Source organism: Mesoplodon densirostris, chromosome 7 (assembly GCF_025265405.1).
Source record: "Mesoplodon densirostris isolate mMesDen1 chromosome 7, mMesDen1 primary haplotype, whole genome shotgun sequence".
Lineage (NCBI taxonomy): Eukaryota > Metazoa > Chordata > Mammalia > Artiodactyla > Ziphiidae > Mesoplodon > Mesoplodon densirostris.
This window is the reverse complement of record NC_082667.1, coordinates 13,756,738-13,776,265: the sequence shown is the minus strand read 5'-3', so window position 1 is coordinate 13,776,265 and position 19,528 is coordinate 13,756,738. Positions and strand designations below refer to the sequence as shown.

General features: G+C 40.2%; 1 protein-coding gene across 1 annotated transcript in view; it reads right to left on the bottom strand.

The window, feature by feature from the left end:
* AGBL2 (AGBL carboxypeptidase 2) overlaps positions 1 to 19,528 on the bottom strand; it is a 42,414-nt gene that overhangs the window by 13,178 nt on the left and 9,708 nt on the right. The window contains exons 6-9 of the mRNA XM_060103931.1: positions 11,647 to 11,754; positions 5,994 to 6,147; positions 3,407 to 4,189; positions 1,480 to 1,636 (exon numbers count right to left, since the gene is read on the bottom strand). Coding sequence (XP_059959914.1) covers positions 1,480 to 1,636; positions 3,407 to 4,189; positions 5,994 to 6,147; positions 11,647 to 11,754 — 1,202 coding nt within the window. The remainder of the gene's footprint in view (positions 1 to 1,479; positions 1,637 to 3,406; positions 4,190 to 5,993; positions 6,148 to 11,646; positions 11,755 to 19,528) is intronic.

Here is a 19,528-nt window from a genome sequence, read left to right as displayed (position 1 = left end):
TGCTCCTCATCACTAACGTTTCTGGCTTGGAGTTCAGTATCCTCCACTGCCTTTCAGGACCGCCCCAATTCTCTTTCCTCACTTGGAGTTTGTAAACAATATACTTCGCAACTATCCCAACCTATCCTGCCCCGCTGAAAATGCTTTAGAGTTGAAAGGCGTCTCACTACCAGTGATTTCTGAATTGTGCTCTCTGAAATCCAGAGGTTCTACCGCGGAGCCCCAGGGCGCTCCTGCTGCAAGGACTGAGGAGGACACAGGACGGCAGGGTGGTGCTGAGCCCTCCGCCCACTTCAACTAGCGCAGCGCTGCTTTTCATTGTTTTAAACGCTAGGTTCCGGTTGGGATTTCATGTGAAGGAAAGAGATCGCTGGAAAAAACAGGAAGATTGAAAAAAGAAAAGGAAAAAGAAAGGAAAGAAGGGAGGGAGGGATAAAGGGCAGAAGGAAAGAAAGCTTCCTTTTTCTTTCTTCTTTGTTTTTACAGATAAGAGTAGCAGAGACCAGATATTTGTCCTATGCCTTTATGTGAGAAAATTTACACCGTCATTTAAATACTTTTCTGAATCCAGCCTAATTTCTTCTTTCCAATGACAGTTACATTTTGTGAATCTGTTTATGATGTTGAAAACCAGCTTCTAAATCAATGCAGATACAACTGTCACAGAGCTGTTACTCAGCCAACTATTAAAGACTTTTAAGTTGTTTTGATTAGCCCTTTAATATCTTGCAGTTATTTGTGATCTTGTGTTACATAAACGTTTCTGTGGAGGCTCATGCAATATTAGCATTTGTCCTTCAGTGCCTTCTTCCACTGCCAAACACAGGATGAAAGATGATAGAGAATTCTACCTACTAAGAGTCTGAACTTGTGCCCAGAGCAATTAAAAAAATCATCTTTATTGAGATATAATTCACATACCTTAAAATTCACACATTTAAAGCACACAGTTCAGTGATTTAAAGATATTCACAGAGTTGTGCAACCATTACCATAACCTAAGTTTAGAACATCTTCATCACCCTGAAAAGAAACCCAGTACCCCTCATTAGCAGTCACTCCCCATGCCATCCTCCCCCCACCAGCCCTACGCAATCATTAACCCACTTTCTGTCTCTATAGATTTGCCTCTTCTGAACATTTCATAGAATGGAATCATATAATATGTGGCCTTTTGTGTCTAGCTTCTTTTACTTAGCATAATGTTTTCAAGGTTCATCCGTGTCCTAGCATACCACTACTTAATTCTTACTGCCAAGTAACATTCCATTGTGTGGATATACTACATTTTACTTATCTTTTCATCGGACACACAGTAATTCTTAAAGCCACACGTTTCTAAATTCTTGAAGTCCAGGTAGCTGGGATTTACCCAAGATAATGGAGACAGAAAAGCGGCAAATCAAACACTGCATATAGGAAGCAATGAGTTATCCTTCCCCCTTAGTCAATGGACAGAAAATTACCTTACATGCTTACCTTATCTGGTGCATTTTTGCTTAACATTAAAGGAAAGACTCGCTCGTGAAGCCAGAACTTGCGATCGCTGTTATTACAGCCGTACAGGAAGATATTACTCTTACGGCTGTGGCCGTGGAAATCACAATACAAGAGAACCTCCCTTTCTTCAAGAAGTCTGTTGGGGTTGGGGGAGGCAAACAAAAAACTCAGTGGATATACAGGGCATGAGCATGATCAAGGATCCTTTGGAGTCTCTTCCTTAAGGATGTCTGTTGATACTTTCCCCCCCAAGAAAATTTCAACCCCTAATGACCTTCAAAGAACCCTATGCCCAACCTCAGTCCTTGCTGGAAACATGTCACCAGCACTCCTTGCCTCTGCCAGCCAGAGGAACTTGATGGAAAAGGGGATGTGGAAAGGGGAGATGGGTAGGCCTTGCGTAAGCTGACAAGAGGAGAAAATCTACTAAAGGAAAGCCCACTCTGGTGCAGGACTGTGGAAAGAGAGAGAGAGGTAGAGAGGGGAAAGAACCAAAGAAAGCCTTGGTTTCTGACATTCCAGGGCTATTTCCTTTAAGACTCAGCTCTTCTTTGTTTCCTGATTACCAGGACACCTCCAAACACCTTCTCCATGATGATGATGGTGGTAACAATAATGCCCCACATTTACAATGTGAGGGTACTGTGCTAAATAGATTACATGGATTATTTCATTGAATCCTCACAGTAACCACCGAGCACAGGTATTATTATCCCCATTCTACAGATAAGAAAGCTGAAGCGCAGAGAGGTTAAATCACTTCCATGGTCACAGAACCAGCCAGTAGTAAAACCAGGTCTCAAACCCAGGCCTGCCTGACTGCAATATATGCTCTTAGCCGTTCTGCCTACCAACCCAACACTACTCTCAGCCATTCACACAGATATGGTGAGAAGGTGTGTGCGTTCACATATTCATATCTGCTGCAGTTTCATGCCCAGTGAAATGGAAGCTCCTTTAAGGCGGGTGCTATTCTATCATAGGCTTCAACTGCTTTTATATATGCTTGGAAAATGCAGATTGATTATTCTTTTTTTAAAAAATAAATTTATTTATTTATTTTTGGCTGCGTTGGGTCTTTGTTACTGCACGCGGGCTTTTCTAGTTGCGGCGAGCGGAGGCTACTCTTTGTTGCGGTGATCAGGCTTCTCACTGCAGTGGCTTCTATTGTTGTGGAGCATGGGCTCTAGGCGCACGGGCTTCAGTAGTTGTGGTTCACGGGCTCTAGAGCGCAGGCTCAGTAGTTGTGGCTCACGGGCTTAGTTGCCCCAAGGCATGTGGGATCTTCCCGGACCAGGGCTCGAACCCGTGTCCCCTGCATTGGCAGGCGGACTCCCAACCACTGAGCCACCAGGGAAGTCCCATTATTATTCATTCTTCATAAGAGGCAATATAAGATGGTAATAAGGCATTCAGACTCTGCAACCAGAGAACTAGCTCTATGACTTTGGGCAAGTTTCTTAAACTTTCTGGGCCTTAATTTCCTCATCATATACAAGATGGGGATATTGATTGTGCCTACCTCACAGGGTAAATGTGAAGATTAAACGGGTCATGGGTAATACTGCCCGTCGTACATAAGCACTAATTGTTAGGTACTACTAATACTATTACTGTTACACAGGTCTCATCATGAAGACCTATAACTCCTTGACTTTTGACCTTTTCCATTCAATCATTTCACTTATAAGTGAAATGCTTCTAGCTGAAATCTCGCATGTTCAGTTTCAACCCAAAGATAAGACATGATTTAAAGTTTGAAAATGAACAAACCCAAGTGGCTGCAAAGAGAACGTTGAAGACTGTCCACAAAGCTATACCCGATTCCTATGCTACGAGAAGAGATCTCATGCCATCAGAGAGTGCTGACAGCGTTCGGAGTAAGACCAACAGATAAAGGCCTCACCTCTTGATCATGTTCCTGGTGTGCCAGATGCAAGGGAAAGACTCCTTCAGAATAGTTTTATAATGCCTGTTCAAGTCCCTTCCAGCCAATGAACAGCGATAATTCCCCACGATCACTCCGTCTGGATTTAACATGGGAACCACTTTGAAGATAAAGATATCTCTGAGGAGCTGGGCATCTGGGGAGTTGCTAAGGATGAAGTCCAAAAAGCCTTTCATCATCCAGGAGCCATTACTTTCCCCAGGGTGCACTCTGGCAGTCAAGACCACAGCTTTCTTTGCAGCTGCCTCTTGAGGGGTCCGGGCTGGGTTGGTGATGGTGAGCAGGTAGACGGTGTTTCCTGCAAGGCTCCTGCATAAAGTTTGGAGTTTGCAGAACTGAGATTGGACGGGGCTGTTTGCCACTGACAGGAGGAAGCACTGCAAGTCGGTGTACGTATATGGGTAGAAGTGTGCAAAGAAGCAAGTGTCCTGGTCATGTGGAAACTGAATGGTCCACGTGAGACAGTAAAAGGGCTGCTGCCCATCATCCGTGCTGTTCCTATAGTACCTGATTTCATTTCCTTTTCTCCTCCAGCCAATGCTGTGGGTGCTGGCATCCAATTGGGAATACATGAGTGGCTTCATCCCTATCGTATAAAGGCTCTTGGGTTTCAGGAGGTTGATGATGGTGAAGCGATAGGTGACATCTTTTCTGGTGTTCTGAACTCGAAAATAAAACCACTGAGTGTGCTTATTCGTGTAGAGGTCAGTTCGCAAGGTGAGTTCATACTCATAGGTGTTTCTGTAATAGAGAACACAGAAGAATATCTCTACAACTCCACACGCCCCTCAAAAAACATTGTTTCCCTCTGGTAAAAACAGATCTTATTACAACAGAAAAGCCTGCTACATCACACGTTTGTTTTCTTGTTTCCCTAGTTTTCCAACTCACATATTAGGCTAGCAGGAACTTGGGAAAAGAAAGTTTATTCGGAGTGGGACAGGAAGAATCTCAAAACTTACACTGCTGCACAGCATTTCTGGGAGCACTGTGAGCTTCTTGGTATCTTTTGAGAGTATCCAATAGCAGTTTCTAACCACTTCAACATATTTCTCTTTAACACACTGAACGGTAGTGAAGCCAGAGCCCCATGTTGGCTGTTAGCTACATCCTGGACATCATCACTGTAGAGGAGACCTGTAAGCCCTCTGTGCTATTTTTATATCTGATCCTCACTTATTTGAAGATGAAGGGGCATCTCTGGAATGCTTTCACCTTGTTGAACTTGCAGAAGACAAAATACAAATGCCAAAAAGCATGGAAAGATATTCACCCACATGCATAGTTAATGAAGTACAAATTAAAATAGGATGCCCTTTCCCCCTCCATCTCATCAACATTCCAGTGCTGGGAACCAGGCACTCTCACACACTGTTGATGGGGACTGAAATCACATCGGGAGGGCAAATGGGCAAACACTAGCCGTACTGAAGTGATCAACCCTGAACCAACAATTTTATTTCTAGAGTTTATCTCATAAAACCACATATACTTAAAAATATAAATGCAGGGAATTCCCTGGTGGTCCAGTGGTTAGGACTCTGCGCTTCCACTGCAGGGGGCATGGGTTCGATCTCTGGTAGGGGAGCTAAGATCCCGCAAGCTGCACGGTGCGGCCAAAAAAAAAAAATGCATAAGGGTATTAATTCATTAAGCAAAATACTGTAAACATCTTAATTTCCCATCAGTTGGGGACAAGGTAAATAAGGTCTGGAGTATCCATACAATAGGATAATATGAACATATGTGATATGGCCATAGAAAAACATTTAAAATTTATTAAGTGGAAAAAAGCAACATGTAAAACAGTATGTATACCACTTTCCTATTTTTAAAAATATATAATTTGTGTATATTATAGAGAGAGAGAGAGAGAATTAATGCATATCCACCAAACTATAAACAGTTGCTGCATCCAGGAGGTAAGATTATAGAACTGCAACTTTTATGGTATTTTTATTGAGACTGTAAAAAATTAATAACCAGAAACCCAATTAAATGGAGTTGGGAGACCAGAAGAGGGAGCTCTCATGCCCTGCAATGATAGCAGAGCCCAAAAGGAAGAAAAAAAGACTCTTTTTCCTTCCTGGCAAGGACTCAGCCAATGAAAAGCCACGGACCCTTTGTTTACTGGAGCCCTCCTAACTTCCTTCTCCTCTCAGTGAAAGTGTTCTCCCTCTCTTGTAGTGTAGGACTTGCATGTGGCGCCCCCCGTGGTTGCAGACCCTGAATTGCAGTCCTCTGCCAATCCTGAATAAATGCATCTTTGCTGGAGAAATATCTGACAGTCTGTTTATTTCAGGTCAACAATGCAAATTTCAAACATGCACTAATTTCTTTTAGAAGTAGAAAAAATAATTTAGATAAATTTTCATTCTGAAAAGTATGAGTCACAATGATTCCATTCTTCTCCATCGTCCTCACAATTACCTCTCATCACTTTTCTCTTTCACAAAAACACTCCTGATCGCTAACATGATTCCTGAAGACACTTCTCAGTCACTTCAGTCATCATCCCTTTGGGAAATTCCTCTTTGTTACTCACACTCTAACAGCTTTCTGCAGGTTCCCACTCTCAAACCTTGATTCAAACAGTAGGGTATCATCTTCTGGTCCTTGCAACGTGACTGCCAGTTCCTTGATAATCCCTCGTTTGCCTCCCACTCTGGAACTGGTGAAATAGGAACCTTCGGTGGGCACTGCAGATGAGACAGACATATTCAGTCCAAGTTTCACTCAGAATCCATCTATCCAGCAAATATTAATTGAGCCCCTCTGTGTTCAGCACTATTCTAGCTTAAGAACAATGAGTGTTTAAATTTTCAATTGTCCTTGCTGAGACTTTTAATTTTTAAAAATGTATATCTTTGAAGACCTTTAAGTAGTTTAGAGGACTTCCTTTTGCTACCTGGTTACCCTTGGCAACTCAAATATTGCTTATACCCATTTAAACTCTAATTTAAAAGGATGTTGGCAAAAAATTACGTTCTAGGGCTTCTCTGGTGGCGCAGTGGTTGGGAGTCCGCCTGCCGATGCAGGGGACACGGGTTCGTGCCCCGGTCTGGGAAGATCCCACATGCCGTGGAGCAGCTGGGCCGGTGAGCCATGGCCGCTGGGCCTGCACGTCCGGAGCCTGTGCTCCGCAACAGGAGAGGCCACAACAGTGAGAGGCCCGTGTACCGCACAAAACAAAAACAAAAACAAAAAACCAAAAAAAACAACACATTCTAAGCGGAGCACCGGAAAACATTTGCAATCTTATTCTACAAGAACAAACAAAAAGCCAAATAGCACCTATTTATTAATTTTAAAAGACGATAAAGGGGGAAAAAAGAGAGAAAATAAAGTACACTCCATGTCATTTTTTGGTATATCATTCCAGATTTAAATATAACAAAAATAGAAGTGTGAGAAGAACTGGCACAAGTGCAATTTGTCTAAGAGGGGCAACAAAATATCATAGTAATTAGTGAAAAGAAAAGGTTATGATTGAAATTTTTTCTGTAACATGAAGCTAAAACAAAAAACATTACACAATTTGTATTATTTTATTTAGGAAAATTTAGATTATAATCACAACCTCTTTCTAATCCTTGGAACAACAAAGAATCAATTGTTAATTTTTTTTTTTGGTGGGCTTACAATTTTTCAGACAAATTCAGTGAGAATGCCATGTGACACCTTTGATTTTTTGCAGTTACTTTTGCAAAACTCTTTTAGGCCCTACAGTTCTCCCAAGGACTCTCTTTGTACCACACTGTTCTTATCAGTTGTGTCCAGAAGAATCTATTTTGTCATCTTTTGTTGATTTTCTCTTTTACTGTTAACTAATAAAAAATTTCTAGATTCTCAGTTGTCAATGGCTTTGCAGTGGTGCAAGCAATTCTTTAACATTCATCAACTTCATACAATCCTGCATCTCTTGTAAGGATAATTTCACTTTCAAAAATATTTATTTATTTGGTTGCACTGGGTCTTAGTTGTGGCAGGCAGATTGCTTAGTTGCAGCTTGTGGGCTCCTTAGTTGTGGCTCACTGGCTCCATAGTTGAGGCACGCAGGCTCCTTAGTTGTGGCATGTGAACTCTCAGTTGCGGCATGCATGTGGGATCTAGTTCCCTGACCAGGGATCGAACTCAGCCTCCCTGCATTGGGAGCACGAAGCCTTAACTACTACGCCACCAGGGAAGTCCCAGGATAATTTCACTTTGCAATTAATTTTTTACTGTACTTGCATTATGTTGTCAGATGTTAACAATATCCACCATCAACAAGTGACTGATACCAACAAAGATACTGACCATTGGGCAGGATAGATACGAGAATTAAACAAATAGAAACATGTATGAGGTCTGATTTTATAAGTAGTCAGTTCATTAGTAAGTATATTCACATTACAATGACTTTTGCTTCTATACGCAACCTTGCCACTGTGGAGACTTAGAGAATAAATATTTGGATAATAAATGAAAGCAAAGGAGAAAGAGAGCATAAAAAGGAGTGAAAGCACAGAGGAAGTAAAAACAGAAGCAGCAGCAGGAGTACAAGTAATCCATTTAAGAGCTGGGGACCCATGTTATTCGATCTCTTCACGGAACCACAATCAAAGTACAGATCGACAACCAGATGTCATTAATATAAGAATTTCAATATTTTCTTTAGTCTTTAAGGTAACTTACAAACGATCCAGGGGCTTCCCTAATGGCGCAGTGGTTGGGAATCCACCTGCCAATGCAGGGGATACGGGTTCGAGCCCAGGTCTGGGAGGATCCCGCATGCCGAGGAGCAACTAAGCCCATGCGCCACATCTACTGAGCCCGCGAACCACAGCGACTGAAGCCCGCGCGTCTGGGGCTTGTGCTCCGCAACGGGAGAGGCCGCCACAATGAGAAGCCTGTGCACCGCAACAGAGTAGCCTCTGCTCACCGCAACTAGAGAAAGCCGGCGCACAGCAACGAAGACCCAACACAGCCAAAAGTAAATAAAATAAAATAAATCTAAAAAACAAAACAAAACAAAAGATCCAACTCATAGCCTACAGTAACATTTTTCAATAACAAAACCTCTTTCTTATTTTCCCCTCAATATCCTTACAGCAAGTGGTTGCTCTAGGTCTCCTAAGCTAACAAACTCCCAGATTCTCCCCGGAGCCCCATCTTCTCAGTTTTCTGTTTCTTCATTCCTCCAACAGTGTGGGCTCAACTCTCCTAGATGAATCCAAAGGACAAGAAGATCAAGACAGCTGCCACAAATGTGTAGTAACAGGACAATAAGAACAATTCACAAAAGCTGCCATATCAGTAGAATGAGCTCTCAACCCCAGGGTTTCCTCCTTTGTAGAAATACATCTGGATAGAACAGATGAAGCGGTGGCGATTCGTGGTCATCTGGTTTATTGAAAATGACTACAGCAAAGTCAACGAGAGGTCAAACAGGCTTATAATATCCAAGAATTTCTTGAGGTTGCAGGAGCAGTACATCCCCTACTATTTATAATCAAAGTCTACTGACCTATGATCTGAGTTTAAATTCTCCCAAGCTCCTCCTCAGACATTCCATAAGGTGGAGCTAGGTAGACTGTGAGTTGCTTCACCTTTTCTACCTCACCAGCTTTTGCCAAAATAGTAACAAGAGCTCAAAATCAAGGCAACTGGGAGCGGAGCATGTGTAACCACATCTCAGATGGGTCCTTTCTGCTAAAATTGGCTCATTTTATTTTTCTAGTTGTAGGAATGTAAACACATTTCAGTCCCTCCTTCCTATTACTTTTTCTGTAAAAACCTCCCCTGATTTCACTAACTTAACACATCCCATTTCTACTAATTACACTTGGTACATGTTCCTCCTCCAATAAAATAGATTTCTTTTCTGATCATTACTGTCTATTAGCTTACTTCTCTTTAACATGATATATCTTTTCTGCCTTAAAAGTTGCTATTACCATCTGTTTCACATCCTCCCAGCACTTGTTATTGTCTGTATTGCTGTTATAGCTATTTTAGTGGGTTTGAAGTTGATTCCTCCTTTCCATAAATATCCTTTATTAAACGGAGGAAATTCTCTCCTATTTCTAGTTTTCAGAATGTTCTTATCATGAAAGGCCTGATTTTGTCAAATGCTTTTTCTGCATTGATTGAGATGACTGTGTGTTTTTTTTCCCTTTGTTCTATTAATGTGGTGTGTTACATCAATTTTCTTATGTTGAACCACCCTTAGATTCCTGGAACAAATCTCCCTTGGTCATGGTATATAATCCTTTTCATAGGCTGTTGAATTTGGTTTGCTGGTATTTGGTTGAGGATTTTTGCATTTATATTCACGAGGAACACTAATCTATAGTTTTCTTGTGATGTCTTTGTCTGGCTTTGAATACTGGCTTCACAAGAAGAGCTGGGAAATGTTTCCTCCTCCTCCTCCTCTGTTTTCAAAGTTTTGAAGCATTAGTGCTATTTCATCTTTAAATGTTTGGTACAATTCAAACAAATCCTGTTAAGCCATCTGGCCCAGGGATTTCTTTGCAGGAAGATTTTAAATTACTAATTCAATTTCTTTGTCATCATCTGAATTATTCAGACTTTTTATTTCTTCCTGAATCAGTTTTGATATGTTTTTCTAGCAATTTCTGTTCACCTATGTTGTTTAATTTGCTGACATAAAGTCGTTAATAGCATTACCTTGTAATTGTTTTGATTTCTGTAGAGTTGATGCTTGTGTCCCCTTGCATTCCTGATTTCTATAATTTGTGTCTCCTCTCCTTTTTTCTTGGTTGATCTGGCTAAAGTTCTGTCAATTTTGTTAATGTTTCCAAAGGACCAACTTCTGGTTTGATTTTCTGTATTACTTTTCTATTTCACTGATTTCTGTTTTTTTTTTTTTCTGCGGTACGCAGGCCTCTCACTGCTGTGGCCTCTCCCATTGCGGAGCACAGGCTCTGGACGCACAGGCTCAGCGGCCATGGCTCACGGGCCCAGCCACTCCGCGGCACGTGGGATCCTCCCGGACCGGGGCACGAACCCATGTTCCCTGCATCGGCAGGCGGACTCTCAACCACTGCGCCACCAGGGAAGCCCTGATTTCTGTTTTTTTTGTGTGTGTGTGATACACGGGCCTCTCACTGTCGCGGCCTCTCCCATTGCGGAGCACAAGCTCTGGACGCGCAGGCCCAGCGGCCATGGCTCACGGGCCCAGCCGCTCCGCAGCATGTGGGATCTTCCCAGACCGGGGCATGAACCCACGTTTCCCGCATCAGCAAGCGGACTCCCAACCACTGAGCCACCAGGGAAGCCCCTTGATTTCTGTTTTTATCTTTATTATTTCCTTCCTTCTGCTCACTTTGGATGTAGTTTGCTCTTATTTTGCTAATTTATTAAGGTGGAAGCTTATGTAATTGATTTGAGATCTTTCTTCCTTTTAAATACAGGCATTTAAAGCCATAAATTTACCTTGCAGTGCTTTGGCTGCATCTCATAAATTTTGATATGTTGTTTTATTTTCACTCAGTTCAAAATATTTTTGAACTCTTCTTATGATTTCTTTAACCCATGGGTTACTTAGAAATGTGTTGTTCAATTTGCAAATATTTGTAGATTTCCCAGATTTCATTCTGTTGTTGATTTCTAATTTAATTTTGCTGTGATCAGACAATATATTTTGTATGACTTCAATCCTTTTAAATGTATTAAGACTTGCTTTACAACCTAGTATATGGTATATTCTGGGAAATTTACCATGTGCCCTTGAAATGAATGTGTATTTTGTTGTTGGGTACAGTGTCCTGCACATTTTTATAAAAGACAGGAATTCTACCACTAGGATGCCTGCAAATTAATGCAGGAAACCACAGAGTAAATGACAGTCGTATGCACATACTACAGAGTACTCACTACGGTTCAGGAGGTGGAGAAAAGAAGAGCAAATTCCCCAAAGATCCAACATCTGATTTTCAGGAAGGGGAGTAACAAGGAAGAAACTATAAAATGGACTCAGAACTATTAAGAAAACATACTAACATTTTAAAAAAATGATTGAAAATTTAAAACTGATTGGTCATGGATTTCAGGGCTCCCACTCAGGTTGGTCTGGAAAAGACAGTTTCTTTATCACTAAAATATGAATTTTTGAAAATCACTTTTATTATAGAAAATATGTTTATTGTATTTGGTCATGATTAATTACTCACTGTTCAGTGTGATGACAATACCTGAATCTAACTGATAGACAACTGTGCCTTTTTCTTCTCCTACAATTTCTGGTACCTTTTCATTTCCTGTAGGTTGATAGAAATATTCTGGTTGAGGTGGAACCCACTCTGAAAGAAGACATTAAAAAGTACAAAATAAGAAATAATACAAAAGGCACTTTATTAGAACTGACATGAAATCATAATAATGATTATTCAAATGGCTAGTATGGTTGAATCAAACCAAATTCTCACCCTAAGTTTCCAGTGTGTTTGTAAACTAATTATGTCTTGCTTCTTTCTATAAAGACTATGGAGAAATTTTTAACAGAAAGCATGTACAACAGAAGTATCAACTTTATTTTTTATTTTTTTAGATTTTTTTGAGGTGGACCATTTTAAAAGTCTTTATTGAATTTGTTACAGTATTGCTTCTGTTTTATGTTTTTTGGTTTTTTTTGCCACTAGGCATGTGGGATCTTAGCTCTCTGACCATGGATCAAATCCACACCCCCAGCATTGGAAGGTGAAGTCTTAACCACTGGACTGCTAGGGAAGTCCCAGAAGTATAAACTTTAAATAAAAGACCTAAAAATAAGTCAGAAAGGTCAATATAGTTGTTGCATCAACTCTTCAAAATTTGTCCCTGAGCTCCCAGTCAGGAAAATATGATCAGCTACATATTTTTATTAATATAGAGGAACATGTATATCAGTTTCTTCAGAGGAAACAAGGTTTTTTCATTAACACTCAATTCTGAAAGATTTCTCATATGACACTTGGGTGACGTCTCAATATCATTTTAAGTACAGTAGCCACTGATGAAAGCCAAGGGCATATATAAAGACACAACTTAAATTCAATAGTACATTAAAAGAATCACACACCATGATCAGTGGGATTTACTCCAGGGATGCAAGGATGGTTCAACATTTGCAAATCAGTCAATGTGATACATCACATTAACAAAAGGAAGGATAAAAATCATATGATTATTTCCATACATGAAGAAAAAGCATCTGACAAAATTCAACATCCATTTATGACAAAAACTCTCAACAAAGTGGGTATAGAGGGACTACCTCAACATAATAAAAGCCACATATGTCAAGCCCACAGCTAACACCATACTCAATGGTGAAAAGCTGAAAGCTTTTCCTCTAAGATCAGGAACATGACAAGGATGCCTACTCCCACCACTTTATTCAACATAGTACTGGAAGTCCTAGCCAGAGCAATTAGGCAAGAAAAAGAAATAAAAGGTATTCAAATTGGAAAGGAAGAACTAAAACTGCCACTGACATATATTATATACAGAAAACACTAAAGACTCTATCAAAAAACTGTTGGACCTAATAACAAATTCAGTAAAGTTGCAAAATACAAAATCAATACACAAAAATCGGTGCATTTGGGCCTCCCTGGTGGCGCAGTGGTTGAGAGTCCGCCTGCCGATGCAGGGGATACGGGTTCGTGCCCCGGTCTGGGAGGATCCCATGTGCCGCGGAGCGGCTGGGCCCGTGAGCCATGGCCGCTGGGCCTGCGCGTCTGGAGCCTGTGCTCCGCAACGGGAGAGGCCACGACAGTGAGAGGCCCACATACTGCAAAAAGAAAAAAAAAAAAAAAAAAAAAAAAATCGGTGCATTTCTATACACTAATAATGAACTCTCAGAGAGAAATTAAGAAAACATTCCCATTTACCATTGCATCAAAAAGAGTAAAATACCTAGGAATAAATTTAAACAAGAACTATAAGACATTAATGAATGATATTGAAGAAGGCACAAATATATGGAAAGATACTCTGTGCTCAAGGTTGGAAGAACCAATATTATTAAAATGTCCATACTACCCAAAGCAATTTACAGATTCATTGCAATCACTTTCAAAATTCCAGTGGCATTTTTCACAAAAGTAAAACAAACAATCCCAAATTTTGTATGGAACCATTAAAGATCCCCAATAGCCAAAGCAACCTTGACAAAGAAGAACGAAGCTAGAGTCACCATGCTCCCTGATTTCAAACTCTATTACAAAGCTATAGTTATTAAAACAATATGATATCGCATAAAAAGATACATAGATCAATGGAGCAGAACAGAGAGCCCAGGGAATTCCCTGGTGGTCCAGTGGTTAGGATTTTGTGCTTCCACTGCAGGGGGCACTGGTTTGATCCCTGGTTAGGGAATTAAGATCCCGCATGCCACGTGGCGCAGCAAAAAATAAATAAAATAAAATAAAAAAAAGAATAGAGAACCCAGAAATAAACCCATGCATCTATGGTCAATTAATTTATGACAAAGAAGGCAAGAATATACAATGGGGAAAGGACAGTCTCGTCAATAAATGGTGTTGGGAAAACTGGACAGCCATATGCAAAAGAATAGAACTGGGCCACTATCTTATACCACACACAAAAATTAACTCAAAATGAATTAACGACTTGAATGTAAGACCTGAAACCATAATACTCCTAGAAGAAAACACAGGCAGTAAGCTCCTTGACACAGGTCTTGGTGATGAGTTTTTGAATCTGACTACAAAAGCAAAAGCAACAAAAGTGTAAACAAGTGGAACTAAATCAAACTAAAAAGCTTCTGCACAGCAAAGTAAACCATCAGCAAAATGAAAAGGCAACCCTTTATTTTTTTAATTTGGCCATACCACAAGGCATGCAGGATCCTAGTTCCCCAACTAGGCATCAAACCCAGGCCCTGGCAGTGAAAGCACAGAGTCCTAACCACTGGACCACCAGGAAATTCCCAAAAGGCAACTTTCTGAATGAGAGAAAGTATTTGCAAATCATATATCTGATAAGGGGCTAACATCCAAAATATATAAAGAACTCATACAACTTAACAGTAAAAAAAATAATCCAATTGAAAAATGGGGGCTTCCCTGGTGGTGCAGTAGTTAAGAATCTGCCTGCCAATGCAGGGGACACAGGTTTGAGCCCTGGTCCAGGAAGATCCCACATGCTGCGGAGCACCTAAGCCTATGAGCCACAACTACTGAGCCCGCGTGCCTAGAGCCTGTGCTCCGTAACAAGAGAAGTCACTGCAATGAGAAGCCCACACACCACAACAAAGAGTAGCCCCCCGCTCACCGCAACTAGAGAAAGCCCACACACAGCAATGAAGCCGCAACGCAGCCAAACAAACAAACAAAAAAACCCCAAAAACCCCACTTCTACAGGGTAGGAAACTTAAGACTTCTCAGCTATTGTGCCAACTCAAAATGTGCCCCCCGACAATTTCCAAATACCCTAAGGGCAGTTCTGTCTCCAGTTAAGACACTGAGCCAATCCTTGTATCTTCAGCTTCATCTCTTTTCTTTCATGTTGAAAGATCCATGGTTACCCAAACATGTCTTGTTCTTTTTCTGTTTCCTCTAACTGGAATACTTTGCTTTGATCCTTTCAATTGGATCACTTCTAACTCATCCTTCAGATTTCAGCCTCCATGTCAACTTCTCTTGGAAACCCTCACTGAACTTCCAGGTTGGGGTTAAGTGTTCCCAGAGGGACCAAGTGCTATGCAATTGCCTGGTTCTATCTTTAACTTCCTCACTAGTCTGTGAGCTCTGAGTGTCTCCATTTGCTCATCACTATATCTCTAACACCAAGCACTATACTTAGAATATGGTAGATGCTTACCGAATATACAATGAATGAATATTATAAGAGGAAAGTGAGAAAATAAGAAACACCCAGTTGTTTATTAGCAGTCTTAAGCAGAGACATGAGTGTTCCAGCAATCATAAAAGTCCCCACTTCTGAAAATCTTTCATAAAATGAATGCTAAAGATTGTGCTTGCATCAAAAACTCAAAGATATGGCCAACAATGTCATAAAAAAAGTCTCCACCATTCCCACAAAAACTCCAATCAACTCAAAATATGATTAAAAAATAGTAAACGTTTCTGAGAATCTGCAAAAGAATATATATATATATATATATATATATATATATATATATATATATAACTGAATCACTCTGCTATACACTTGAAACATGCCCTTATAAATCAATTAAACTTCAATAAAAATTTTTAAAAAATGTTTTCTTCTTAGGACCTGCACAGAAGGGGAGAGGCAGCATGTCAAAAGGAGGGCCTCTGGAGCGTGGAGTTCCAGAGTTTGGAGGGAAAATAAACCTTCAGCTCAGAGAAGTCTAGCACTTTCCCCAGTGACTCATGATCAACAAAGGGCAGATGGAACCAGGTTTCCTGACTTTCACTGTAGTGGGTCACTGTGTCTGAGAGTGATTAGAAGAAATTAAGCAAGTGAACAAAGAAAATTACCTACTGGGTCAATGAAAACCAACTTCTTTCCTCAAAGGAGTGGTTTCTGTTTTAAAAAGTACCTTAGTGGGGAGACCTTCAAGATGGTGGAGGAGTAAGATGTGGAGATCACCTTCCTCCCCACAAATACATCAGAAATACATCTACACGTGGAACAGCTCCTAGAGAACACCTACTGAAGGCTGGCAGAAGACCTCAGACTTCCCAAAAGCCGTGTGGCTGAGAGGGTCTTGATGCTCTGGCCGGGAGTCAGGCCTATGCCCCTGAGGTGGGAGAGCCAACTTCAGGACATTGGTCCACCAGAGACCTCCCAGCTCCATGTAATATCAAATGGCGAAAGCTCTCCCAGAGATCTCCATCTTAATGCTAAGACCCAGCTCCACTCAACAACCAGCAAGCTACAGTGCTGGACACCCTATGCCAAACAACTAGCAAGACAGGAACACAACCCCACCCATTAGCAGAGAGGCTGCCTAAAATCATAATAAGGTCACAGACACCTTCACAAAACACACCACCATACGCAGTCCTGCCCACTAGAAAGACAAGACCCAGCCTCATCCACCAGAACACAGGCACCAGTCCCCTCCACCAGGAAGCCTACACAACCCACTGAACCAACCTTAGCCACTGGGGGCAGACACCAAAAACAATGGGAACTATGAAACTGCAGCCAGTGAAAAGGATACCCCAAACACAGTAAGTTAAGCAAAATGAGAAGGTAGAAAAACACACAGCAGATGAAGAAACAAGGTAAAAACCCACCAGACCAAACAAATGAAGAGGAAATAGGCCGAATACCTGAAAAAGAATTCAGAGTAATGATAGTAAAGATGATCCAAAATCTTGGAAATACAATGGAGAAAATACACGAAACGTTTAACAAGGACCTAGAAGAACTAAAGAGCAAACAAACAATGATGAACAACACAATAAATGAAATTAAAATTCTCTAGAAGGAATCAATAGCAGAATAACTGAGCAGAAGAACGGAGAAGTGACCTGGAAGATAAAATAGTGGAAATAACTACTGTAGAGCAGAATAAAGAAAAAAGAATGAAAAGAACAGAGGACAGTCTTAGAGACCTCTGGGACAACATTAAATGCACCAACATTCGAATGATAGGGGTCTCAGAAGATGAAGAGAAAAAGAAAGGGACTGAGAAAATATTTGAAGTTATAGTTGAAAACTTCCCTAATATGGGAAAGTAAATAGTTAATCAAGTCCAGGAAGCAGAGAGAGTCCCATACAGGATAAATCCAAGGAGAAAAACACCAAGACACATATTAATCAAACTATCAAAAATTAAATACAAAGAAAAAATATTAAAAGCAGCAAGGGAAAAACAACAAATAACATACAAAGGGAATCCCCATAAGGTTAACAGCTGATCTTTCAGCAGAAACTCTGCAAGCCAGAAGGGAGTGGCAGGACATATTTAAACTGATGAAAGGGAAAAACCAACAACCAAGATTACTCTACCCAGCAAGGATCTCATTCAGATTTGACAGAGAAATTAAAACCGTTACAGACAAGCAAAAGCTAAGAGAATTCAGCACCACCAAACCAGCTTTACAACAAATGCTAAAGGAACTTCTCTAGGCAGGCAACACAAGAGAAGGAAAAGACCTACAAGAGCAAACCCAAAATAATTAAGAAAATGGTAATAGGAACATACATATTGATAATTACCTTAAATGTAAATGGATTAAATGCTCCAACCAAAAGACACAGACTGGCTGAATGGATACAAAAACAAGACCCATATATATGCTGACTACAAGAGACCCACTTCAGACCTAGGGACACATACAGACTGAAAGTGAGGGGATGGAAAAAGATATTCCATGCAAAAGGAAATCACAAGAAAGCTGGAGTAGCAATTCTCAGATCAGACAAAATAGACATTAAAATAAAGACTATTCCAAGAGACAAAGAAAGACACTACATAATGATCAAGGGATCAATCCAAGAATAAGATATAACAATTGTAAATATTTATGCACCCAACATAGGAGCACCTCAATACATAAGGCAAATGCTAACAGCCATAAAAGGGGAAATCGACAGTAACACAATAATAGTAGGGGACTTTAACATCCCACTTTCACCAATGGACAGATCATCCAAAATGAAAATAAATAAGGAAACACAAGCTTTAAATGATACATTAAACAAGATGGACTTAATTGACATTTATAAGACATTCCATCCAAAAATAACAGAATATGCTTTCTTCTCAAGTAATCATGGAACACTCTCCAAGCTACATCACATCTTGGGTCACAAATCAAGCCTAGGTAAATTTAAGAAAACGGAAATCGTATCAAGTATCTTTTCCAACCACAATGCTATGAGACTCGATATCAATTACAGGGAAAAAATCTGTAAAACATACAAACACATGGAGGCTAAACAATACACTACTTCATAACCAAGAGATCACTGAAGAAATCAAGGAGGAAATCAAAAAATACCTAGAAACAAATGACAATGAAAACACGACCACCCAAAATCTATGGGATGCAGCAAAAGCAGTTCTAAGAGGGAAGTTTATAGCAATACAATCCTACCTCAAGAAACAAGAAACATCTCAAATAAACAACCTAACCTTATACCTAAAGCAATAGAGAAAGAAGAACAAAAAACCCCCAAAGTTAGCAGAAGGAAAGAAATCATAAAGTTCAGATCAGAAATAAATGAAAAAGAAATGAAGGAAACGATAGCAAAGATCAATAAAACTAAAAGCTGGTTCTTTGAGAAGATAAAATTGATAACCCATTAGCCAGACTCATCAAGAAAAAACAGGTGAAGGGTCAAATCAATAGAATTAGAAATGAAAAAGGAGAAGTAACAACTGACACAACAGAAATACAAAGGATCATGAGAGATTACTACAAGCAACTATATGCCAATAAAATGGACAACCTGGAAGAAATGGACAAATTCGTAGAAAAGCACAACCTTCTGAGACTGAACCAGGAAGAAATAGAAAATATAAACAGACCAATCACAAGCACTGAAATTGAGACTGTGATTTAAAATCTTCCAACAAACAAAAGCCCAGGACCAGATGGCTTCATAGGCGAATTCTATCAAACATTTAGAGAAGAGTGAACACCTATCCTTCCCAAACTCTTCCAAAATATAGCAGAGGGAGGAACACTCCCAAACTCATTCTACGTGGCCACCATCACCCTGATACCAAAACCAGATAAAGATGTCACAAAGAAAGAAAACTACAGGCCAATATAACTGATGAACATAGATGCAAAAATCCTCAACGAATCACTAGCAAACAGAATCCAACAGCACATTAAAAGGATCATATATGATAATCAAGTGGGGTTTATCCCAGGAATGCAAGGATTCTTCAATATATGCAAATCAATCAATGTGATAAACCATATTAACAAATTGAAGGAGAAAAACCATATGATCATCTCAATAGATGCAGAAAAAGCTTCTGACAAAATTCAACACCAATTTATGATAAAAGCCCTCCAGAAACTAGGCATAGAGGGAACTTACCTCAACATAATAAAGGCCATATATGACATACCCACAGCCAACATCATTCTCAATGGTGAAAAACTGAAA